Below are 11,779 nucleotides of genomic sequence, written 5' to 3' on the forward strand. Positions count from 1 at the left end.
AACAATATATAATGTAAAAGACTATTAGTAATTTTCCTTCTCCTATACCAAAATCAATTTTTACAATATTTAACACTAAATTTTATTTTCTAAAATCATAAAGAAATGATCATTGTAAAAAAATATTTGATTGTAATTATCCTTTTTAAAAATCTTAACCAAAAAATTGTAAAGTAATGTTTATTGTTAATTTTCCTTTATTCAAATCCTAATCAAAAGGTCATAAACCAAAAAAACTACAATCTTATTATTGACATATTAACACGATTTGTAAAACAAAGTTATAGTAATTTTTTCGTTTTTAAAAATGCTATATCAAAACCGATTTGTACAATAATATTAACATTTATTTTCCTTTTCTACAATAATAAAAAGATAAATTTTTAAAAATGTATCTTATGATAAAGCTAGTTACTATTATTTACAATACTTTTCTCAAAAAAGGAAAATTACTATTAAATAATTATTTATATGAAATTTTTTATTTAACATATGTCACAATCTTAAATATAAAATTGATATGTGTCAAAATATCATGTTAATTACTAACTTTGAAGAACCAAAAAACTATTTGATTGTAATTATCTTTTTTTTAATCTTAAACCAAAAAATTGTAAAAGAATGTTTAATGTTAATTCCTTTATTCAAATTCTAATTAAAAGGTCATACACAAAAAAAACTATAATCTTATTATTGACATATTAACACGATTTGTAAAACAAAGTTAAAGTAATTTTCGTTTTAAAAAGTTCTATATCCAAACCGATTTTTTACAATAATATTAACATTGTTTTTCCTTTTCTAAAATCATAAAAAGATAATTTTTAAAAAAATATATCTCATGATAAAGCTAGTTACAATTATTTACAATACCTTTTCTCAAAAAAGGAAAATTACTATTAAATAATTATTTATATAAAAAAATTTATTTAACACATGTCACAATCTTAAATATAAAATTGACATGTGTCACAATCATGTTAATTAGTAACTTTGAAGAACCAAGCTTTATATAATAAGATATTGTATATTACTTATTATTTATTTTACTAAAAATATTTCTGAAAGAGGTTCAATGTAGTTTTTCTATTTCTTATATTGTATATGTATTTGTTATTTAATTTAATATTATGATAGATGTTTAATGTAATATTTTTATTTCTTATATTCAATATTTGGTAATTGCTGATTTCACTATACATTTTTTAGATAGATTTTTAATTTAGTTTTTCAATTTTTGATATTGTGTATTTACTTATTTTTTTTATTTTTTCTTCTATTGTATATTTACTTAATCTATTTTTTTCTTTTATATCAAATTATAATATTATGTTAGATGTTTAATGTTATTTTTCTATTTTTATATTGCATATTTATTTATTATTTATTTTATTATAAATTTATCAGTTAGATGTTGAATGTGGTTTTTTTTATTTGTATATTTACTTGTTATGTGATATTTACTCTTTTTGGTAATAATGCTACATGACTTCTTTTAGAAAAAAGATTGTTTGCTGATGTGTACACTAACTGGAGCCTCAAATAATTGTATATTTATTTATTTTTAATTTTTTCTTATATTGTATATTTAATGTTTCTAATTATTTTGCTTTTTTATCAAATTTAAATATTACGATAGATGTTTGATGTGATATTTCTATCTTTATATTGTATATTTTATATTTAGTTATTATCTATTTTATTATAAAATTATCAGATAGATTTTTAATTTAATATGTCTATTTCTTATATTGTATATTTACTTATTATTTATTTTTATTATATTGATATTTATTCTTTTGTAACAATGCCATGTGGCTTTTTGTAAGAAATATTTTTTTGTTGATGTGGACACTCACTGGAGCCTCAAATAATTTTATATTTATTTATTATTTTTATTCTTAAATTGTATATTTAATATTTCTAATTATTTTGCTTTTATATCATATTGAAATATTACGATAGATGGTCTATAGATGAGTTTAGATCAGAAATTTGTATATAAAATCTTTCTTTCATATGCAAAATTATAATGATGTAAATAAAAGGGGGTTTTTGATTGAATAAAATTTAGCATTCATTCAAAAAAACATATTAGGATAGATGTTTAACGTAATATTTCTATTTTTTTTTGATGAAATTTGATATTCATTGATCAGACCAAAATAATGTTATTTACAGAGAGTAAACTATCATGAGCTAAAATCTATAATCTATGAGACGAATGGACGGAGTGCAAAAAATAAAACAAAATCACATTGTTACTTCAAACCATCTTCTTAGCATTCCTCCAAGTCTGTGATCTGTTGGGTACTTGAGAGAATAGATCCTGTTTCTCATAGCCTTGTCAGTAAGTCTTTGAAGCTAGACGACGGTGTTGCGCGGCTGGTGATGGCGTCTAGAGTTTCTTTCTCGCCATATTAGGTAGATACACGCCTGGAAATAGAGCCGAGCTAGACACGAGTCAATTCCTTTTGTCCCCATACGTTGTAACTGCTGAACTGTCCACTGCCAGTCCGGGTTGACACCATTTCCTAGGAGCCGACGAGCAGGCCCTTCCCATATTGAGTATGCGAATGGGCAGGCAAAGAATAGATGGTCTCGTGTCTCATCCCTTTCTCCACACAGTTCGCAGCCTTGAACCATCCCCCACTGTCTCATACGATCACCTGTGGACAATCTATTTTTAATAGCCAGCCAAGTCATGAAAGAGTGACGGGGAACGCCTTGAGGGAACCACACTGTAATATTTCTATTTTTATATTGTATATTCATTTATTTTAGAATACATTTTTCAGATAGATATTTAATGCAATATTTCTTTTTCTTATATGGTATATTTACTTATTATCTATTTTTCTTTATATTGTATATTTACTTTATCATTTATTTTATTATATATCTTTTTAATAATAATGTCACGTGGCATCTTTCGGTCGAAGTTTGTTTCGCTGATGTGGACGCTCCCTAGAGCCTCAAAATTTTCCTTTTATTAGTATAGACTAGGATTAAACCCGCCCTTCGAGCGGATAAACAAATATACAAATTATTTAAATATATTTAAAATGTTTAATTTATTTTAGATAAAAATTAAATTAAAAGTTTTATATTTTTATTACGTAAAATTTGTCTATTTATTTTATAAATCATAAACTTAGATAATATAATCTATTTATTTTACAAATCATAAAAAAAATTTTGAAAGTTTGTTCTAATTTAGCTTCTAACAATATGTCACTTCGATTATTTTTAACAAAGAAACATCTAACTAATACTTGTAGAATTAATCTAATTCTAATGTTAATTTTGAAATTGTCCTTCACTTTTTATACACAGTCACACTAAAATTAAGAGGGTTTAATCCTACACTAAGCTTGTCATCATCTGTCATGGAAACTCATCATCTGCCGACTTGAAAAAAAAAAACCGTTTTTCACGAAGAACAAATCATTTTCTCTTCTTTTATGTGTGTGCCTCTTGAAATTTTCTGCATAAAAATCTCCTATTTCACACAATCAAATTTTGAAAATTAGGCTGTGTCAAAAGGGTATTGGGTACAAACTATAAAAATTGGATCTTTGCGTGTTTAGTGATGTCTAAAGTATAAGTCTTTATCTTCATTTGACTCTATTTTTTTTTGCAGATTTATATTTACACCATTGTGGCTGTTTCGTGCTATGATTTCTCGTGGTATATTTCACTGCCTGCTCCATTTATGACATATTTGTGTTTATCACATTTGCTCTTCGTTAGCATCATGTTATTTTGTAATTTAATTTCTAAATTTCTGGTTTGTGGCAGTGGGCTTCTTTTCATTATGTGATGGCAACGCTACTGCTTATTGTTTTTGAGATCATGCTCTATGTACATCTTGAAGATCAGTATAATATATTGTTTAACTTGTAATATTAATCGCAGTTGTGTTTATGCTGGTGTGTTTGTTTATGATAGATCTAGATTTGGTTTCTTAGTTACAGTTCGATAATGTTTACCATCTATGAGTGATTAAGTCATATGGAAAACACTTTCTGTAAGTTAGTTCTTCACTATCTTCTTGTGAATTTGTCCAAGCATATTTTCCTATATAGTGAAGATATAATATTTTTTGTGTAATAATTCCTTTACTCATCAGATTTAGGAACATGTATAGTGAATAGACAGATATAATATTTTTTCCTATTTTCCAAGCATATTTTCCTATAATAATTCCTTTACTCATCAGATTTAGGAACATGTATAGTGAATAGACATATATAATATTTTTTGTGTATATATATAAATAGATTTTTTTATGATTTGCGGACCTTACTACTGGGGATGCTATTGAATATTTCATTGTAGACAATTTTATTCACTCTAGTTGCTGTGATGCGCTCATCAAACCAGAAGCCCAACCAGAGTCTCACCAAACCATCCAAACCGGCCATCTAGGAGATACATGCGGCAGAGGTTTAGTCCCAGACGAATATCTCAACAACCAGAAGGATTTCTCATGAATCCAATCTTAGAAGAGAGCTAACTCATGAAGGAGTCATTGAGGCTTGGAATTACAAGAAAATATTCCCGAAGCAAGAAGTTATGGATTTTAGAAGTTGGAGGTTTCCCAGCCCATCTGTTTTCAAGTGCCAATATATGTATTTCTACTTTTACCAATATATCTACTTGTGACTATTTCACCTTCGATAACTCTTTTTGTCATATGAGTGACAGAGACATTTATAACTATGTGGTTGAGAGCGAGATAAGCAGTCTCTTTACATAAAATATTTGGAAATAATAAAAATGTAAAAATTATACATCTTTCAGATATATGTTTAATATATTATTTCCATTTCTTTTTGTATTTTTACTTAAAATGTAAAACTATACATTTTTCAGATAGATGTTTATTATAGTATTTCAATTTCTTATATTGTATATTTAGTTATTATTTATTTTATTCATATATTGTATATTTATTTATTCTAATTTTCTTGATTTTATATCAAATGGTAATATTGTGATAGATGTTTAATGTAATATTTCTATTTCTTATATTGTATATTTACTTATTATTTATTTTACTATATATTATTCAGATAGATGTTTAATGTAATTTTTTATTCTTATATTGTATATATACTTATTATCTTATATTGTATATTTACTTATCTATATTATGATATATTTTTAATGTAATATTTCTATTTCTTATACCATTATATATTTACATTCTAATGTAATATTAGTTTTTCCATTTTTATATTGTATATATACTTATTGTTTATTTTTCTTATATTGTATAATTACTTATTCTAATTGTTTTGCGTTTATATCAAATTTGAATATTACGATAGATGTTTAATGTAATATTTATATTTCTAATATTATATATTTACTTATTATTTGTTTTATTAAACATTTTCATGTAAAATTTTAGTGTAGTTTTTCTATTTCTTATATTGTCTATTTTCTTATTATTTATTTTCTTATTTTTTATATTTACTTATTCTAATTATAATAGATATTTAATGTAATATTTTTATTTCTTTTATTTTATATTTAATTATTATTTATTTTACTATACATTTTTAGGTAGATGTATAATTTCATTTTTCTATTTTTCTATTGTATATTGTATATTTACTTATTTTTATTTTTCTTATACGGCATAATTACTTATTTTAATTTATTTTATTTTATATCAAATTATAATATTACGATAAATGTTTAATGTAATATTTCTTTTTTATATTGTATATTTATTTATTATTTATTTTATTATAAATTTTCAGATAGTTGTTTAATGTAATTTTTCTATATCTTATATTGTATATTTACTTATTATTTATTTTTTCTTATATCCTATATTTACTTTTGATTTATTTTTTCTTATATCTTATATTTAATTTTTATATATTTTTCATTTTTAGTGATAATGCCACGTGTCATTTTATTGAGAGAAGTTTTTTTCTGATGTGGACGTTCTATGGAGCCTTTTACTTATCCTAATATTATAATAGATATTTAATGTAATATTTTTATTTCTTATATTGTATATTTAATTATTATTTATTTTACTATGCATTTTTCCGATAGATGTATAATTTCTTTTTTTTCTATTTTCTATTGTATATTTACTTATTTTTATTTTTTCTTATATCATATAGTTACTTATTATATTTTTTCTTTTATATCAAATTATAATATTACGGTAAATGTTTAATGTAATATTTATATTTTATATTGTATATTTACTTATTATTTATTTTATTATAATTTTTTCAGATAGATGTTTAATGTAAGTTTTCTATTTCTTATATTGTATATTTACTTATTATTTATTGTTTCTTATATCCTATATTTACTTTTTATTTATTTTTTATTTTTTATTTTTAATAATAATGTCACGTGCCTTCGAGAAAGGTTTTTTTGCTGATGTGGACGCTCTATGGAGCTTCAAATGTCCCTTTTATTACTATAGACTAATATTATAATAGATATTGAATGTAATATTTTTATTTCTTATATTGTATATTTAAATTATTATTTATTTTACTATACATTTTTCAGATACATGTAAAATTTTATTTTTCTATTTTTTATATTGTATATTTATTTATTTTTGTTTTTTCTTATATCGTATCATTATTATTCTATTTTTCTCTTTTATATTAAATTATAATATTACGATAAATGTTAAATATAATATTTCTATTTTTCATATTGTATATTTACTTATTATTATTTTATTATAATTTTCGGATAGATGTTTAATGTAATTTTCTATTTCTTATATAGTATATTTACTTATTATTTATTTTTCCTTATATCGTATATTTACTTTTTATTTATTTTTCATATTTTAATAATAATGCCACGTAGCGACTTTCTAGAAAAGTTTTTTTGGTGATGTGGACGCTCACTGGAACCTCAAAAGGTCCATTTTATTAGTATAGATTTTAATAATAGATTTGTGGAAGTTTCTTTTTGAACTGGGTTTGGGCGTTTCCAACCATCTGAGGTTTATTGTCATGATTTAGCCTTAAATGATCTAATTATTCGGGCCCATTTAAACAAAAAAAACTTTCTTCTCTTTGCACCTCAATCATCGGAGCTCTGCAACCAAAGATTGTAACGACCCCCTTTCGTTTCACTGGAAAATAACGATTCCATAGTTTACGAAATTCAATCACCTACACCTGCTAATCCCACTACATTGCAGCTTTAATTAATCTTTTCAAAGCTTCATTGATATATACTCCTTTTGAGATACCTCTTTCCAACTCATCTACTTCCTCTCGACAAATTGCTCAAGTTCTTTCTCAAACAAGCTCTCCCATAATGGGAAGTTCCTAGATTCGTTTCTCTGAACTGAAGGGAGGCCGCTGCAGAAAAGTAGCCAATGTTGGGTTCCTTCTAGATGGAGGAAATCCATTGGGTTTGGTTGGTGATAACCAAACTTGGAAGTTGGGCCATTGGTATTAGTTCATGAGATTAGTATTGGGCCTTGGAGGTTATTAGGGTTAGTGAGACACTATATAAATTCTCTTAACCTAATTTTGGTGGCATGAGAGAATTAAGAGTTGACACAAGAAAGAAGAGTGCTTTAGAAAACTCATTAGACAAAAGAGAGAAAAAGATAGAAGAAGGCATAATTCATCTGGTTTGTCAAGGCAGGTTTGGTGGGTCAAACGGATCTTGATCGAGCTGATATTTTATATGAAGCTTCTTCATTCAGTGGGTTATAGGTTCACTGAAGGGATTTGGATTCTAACAGTTGGATCTTCTGTTATCAGGGTTTTGGTGAAGCTGGTCGTCACAGTTCTTCAGCAGTTCTGTCTTGAGTGGACGGTGAGATCTTCTCTGATTGAGCTGAGATTTGGCAGAGGTGTTGTGGACTTGTTCATCTTGAATTTGTATGGTGGGATTAGTCTCTGGTTTCCGGAATTCTTGTGATCTGAGGTCGTCTTGTTGCTGCCGGTTTTGAAACTTTGTGTTGCTCTTTTGTTGTTGTAGTATCTTGTGTTGGAGATAGCTCTTTGTTGCTGCCGGTTTTGAAGCTTTGTGTTGCTCTTTCGCAAGAGTAAATATTTCCTTTGCCGTTATCTGGTACAGCCTCGATAGACGACCACCATCACCTATAACGAACAAACTGAATGTTAGCATTTACATTTCCTAGTAACAGTAATCATCCAAAATAAATATTTACCAAAAAAATTAGAATTACCAATATTTAGTGTCAGCTGCTTAGCGGGTTCAAATTTTGAACATCATGAAGTCTGATCACACCATCTACTGCAACTGGCATCGGAATAGCCATCAGAATGGAGGAGTGACCAGAAGACCCAGTATCATCCTTATCACTTGGCTCGTCTTCTGCGACTTCCAAAGCTAGAATCCTTGAGGTTTTCCTCAGTATCTCCAACTCCTCTGGTGTGCAGATTTTTTTTAAACCCGTCTCGCTTGCTAGGATGTAGCCACGCCTTGCTAAACCTATTGTTAATAAAAATATTAGCCGCTACGCTTAAAATTACCACCAACTTGTTCATAAAAATTCTAACCTCTAAATGGTAGGGTTTGAGGATCTAGTATTTCCAGGTCTTGGTCACCACCTTCTTCTTCCTCACCTTTCTGCATTCTGCAGCAGGCAACAGCACTTTCACCAACAGTGACATATAGCTCTACCAACCCGCAGTCAATCTTTACAGACATGAATAGCTCAATGTCTCTGTCGTTCTTTATCTCGATTGGAGGAGTAGTGTAGTCTCCCCTTTCTGTCTCAAATCTAGGGAACTCGTACGTAAGAACCACCGGTTTTGGGTTCTCGGGATCCTCCATAGGCTTAAACCTCTCTCGCACCATCTCCACTACGGTATCTTATCTGTCATTTTCACGGATAACGATATCGTACTTTGGACGTGTCATGTTTGTGTTAAACCTCCAAACACCTTGGCCTCCTCTTTCCCAATCTCCCACCAGTCTTAACTAGATGCCCCATAGCTGCATGAACAAATCACCAAAGAGATATATATTAAAGGAAACGATTATGTGTTTACAACGTGTAATAGTAAAGGTTCTTGAAGTTTCATGAGACCATACCTATTCTTTCGAAGGAAAAACGATCTCTGTCAATGGAGTTGTAGGTTTTCAAACTCAATATCACAGCTTTCGTTCTCTCTCCTTGGCCTCTCTAAAATTCTCACAAGATGCTAACCTTCTTCGAACTCTTTATTTAAATTGATATCTATTAATTTCTGAGTTTTTTTCCACCGTCTTGCTTCCCAATGTAACATTGGGGTTTGTTATCTCACTGTTTGTCACAAGAAACGGGGAGATTGTGTGGCTTGGATGATCTGGTAGGGTCTAGGAGCTATGACATGGTAAAAGGAGGCTAAAGATTTTGTCAGGAAATCCAGTGAACTCCACTGGCTTGCAGTGCCCGTACGATGTGGCAGTTTGAGGTCTTTACCGTAAATCGCCTAACCTTATTGTGTGGCTTGGGCCACTTACGTCCATCAAGAGGTACACCCCTAATTTGGACCTCTAATGTGGGTAGTTACCCAATTCCTCCAATAAACAACATATTTTATAGTTACAAAGCATTAAATAAAAAAATATGATAGAACGGTTTTATAAATAATCTTTATAACATATATGTTTTAGAGATAGCGTTATAAATATTTCAATGGTTATCCATATATAATTTTAAATATTATAATTCAATATAATCATCTCAAAATAATTATAAGACAAATAATTTCAAGTTTTATTATTAAAGCATTTTGAATTTGAAACTTAAATAAAAACAAAAGAGTCTTATAACACATAAATAAATGTAGTTTGCAAAATATTATTATAACAGTGTATTTTTCAAATTTACAATCTTATATTGGGTAATTTACGAATTATCCCTAAATTTTTTTTTTGTTATCCTTTTTTGCTAGAAGGGAATCTTTTATTATTAGAATATGATCAGAGTATATCCGAATATGTTGTGAAGAAGCACACGAGATTAGTCATGCTGACATGGGAACTAGCTGTCTTGAGCAATCATTCATCCCCGAGATCTGACATACCCGCCAACAACAATTCGACACGTCACAACTAATCCTCTCTTTCGCGGCGCCTTGTACCTGCTTCGTCGATTTCAGACGGTCCCATCTCCTCCCTCCCCACTGCTATATAAACTCTCATCTCTTTTCTCTCAAAAATAAAAACAGAAAAAAATACATTTATTTTTCTCCCTTTCTTTGGATTTTAAAACCGATGGATCGGCAAAATTCCGATGACATTATGAGATTTCTCGATGGAATGGCTAGCTCCGACGACGTTCTATTCGGTTTCCTTGACGAAGGAAACCAGTCACCGGAAGACTTCCCGGACTCCGGTAACCTCAACGGTGGTGAAGATACAGACGACGTTGACGAAAATAGCAATTGCAATTCTGAAGAAAACAAAGCTTTCTGGCAGGAACAAGAACAACTTCTTCAGGTACCTTTTTTTTCTTCTTTCAAAAAGTTCAAAATCATAATAAATATTTTTCGTCATTTTTAGTTAGCCGATTAATTCGGGGGTCTAAAGTTGTTTTGAATTGTGTAGGGAACACTGTATAGGACAAGTTCAATTGAAACAAAGATTAGACAAGCGACAAAGGAAGCCCTGAGAGAAGTCAAATCAAAGGGTCTTCATTGTGTCTGCCGACGACCCGTTGCTGGTGGTTGCCGGAGCTGTTTACGTGGTGAAATCTCTCGACACCTTAGAGATGTGGCCTGCTACGACTGCGTTATCTCCAAATCCAAGTGGAGAAGCTCTCAAGACATCCCAGCAGGTTGGTTTGGACACATTAGTTTTTAGTCTTACTAGAATCAAATTACCTAGTGCGTGTCTCTGAACTGCTCAGCCATCTCTATCATCACTCCCCAAGATCACGTCAATGTCTTTTCAAAAAAAAAAGATCACGTCAATGCAAATATCTATGATAAAAAAAAATGTATGATAAAATATTTATTTGTTTTTCTGTTAGAAAAATGGACAAATATTATGTCCACAAGAACACGAAGAGATATTTTTTCCTGACCTATTCGTTAATTTGTTACTTTAGTATCTGATTTTTATAATTTACAAAAAAAATATTATATTTTATTATACTATGAATTTATCTTGAGAGATTTAACGAACATTGGGACTGACTCGTATTTTTATATTTTTATCTAAAAATCAGGGGAACACGAATACATAGAGATCGTGGACCGATCTGATCCGAAGAAAGGCGAGATGCGAGTGGTGATTGAGTTATCATTCAGGGCAGAGTTCGAGATTGCAAAAGGAGGTGAAGAGTACAAAAGGCTTATCAGCCGATTGCCGGAGGTTTACGTCGGGAAAACCGAGAGACTCAGATCCCTGATCAAGATATTATGCATCGCCGGGAAGAAATGCTTGAGAGACAAGAAAATGCATATGGGACCTTGGAGAAAACACAAGTATATGCAAGCCAAGTGGCTTCGCACGTGCGATAGATCGAGCTCCTTGGAAGCGGCCATGGTCTCCGAGACGACTGAACCGGAGAATTGGGTGCCGCTGGTGAAGCCTAGGGTTTCCATGCTGAACTACGATGGCAGTTTCTCTAACGGGATGGGCCGTTCTGCCGCTGTAACAGTCGTGTGATATGTGTGTGACGCAAGTGCTATTGATGACTTGTAATTATTTATTTATTTGATCAGGGGAAGTAAGAGTTACATTAATCCTGAGTTCCCGATTTGGAGTTAACCGGAATATGTCTCAATGACGTTGGCTATTG

General features: G+C 29.5%; 1 protein-coding gene across 1 annotated transcript; it reads left to right on the forward strand.

The window, feature by feature from the left end:
- The first annotated feature begins 10,182 nt into the window (after window positions 1-10,182).
- LOC108807345 (uncharacterized) lies at window positions 10,183-11,723 on the forward strand. The gene is made up of 3 exons (XM_018579620.2): window positions 10,183-10,473; window positions 10,582-10,810; window positions 11,204-11,723. The coding sequence occupies exons 1-3, from the start codon at window positions 10,249-10,251 to the stop codon at window positions 11,644-11,646; spliced, it is 897 nt and encodes a 298-aa protein (XP_018435122.1). The 5' UTR covers window positions 10,183-10,248; the 3' UTR covers window positions 11,647-11,723.
- Window positions 11,724-11,779: the final 56 nt, after the last annotated feature.

Source organism: Raphanus sativus, chromosome 6 (assembly GCF_000801105.2).
Source record: "Raphanus sativus cultivar WK10039 chromosome 6, ASM80110v3, whole genome shotgun sequence".
Lineage (NCBI taxonomy): Eukaryota > Viridiplantae > Streptophyta > Magnoliopsida > Brassicales > Brassicaceae > Raphanus > Raphanus sativus.

Excerpts from the sequence above, each read along its gene's own strand:
- LOC108807345 (XM_018579620.2), top strand. The coding sequence starts at position 10,249 with ATGGATCGGCAAAATTCCGATGACATTATGAGATTTCTCGATGGAATG. Across the intron at positions 10,474-10,581 it reads AACAAGAACAACTTCTTCAG|GGAACACTGTATAGGACAAG; the intron begins GTACCTTTTTTT and ends TGAATTGTGTAG. Across the intron at positions 10,811-11,203 it reads CTCTCAAGACATCCCAGCAG|GGGAACACGAATACATAGAG; the intron begins GTTGGTTTGGAC and ends TCTAAAAATCAG.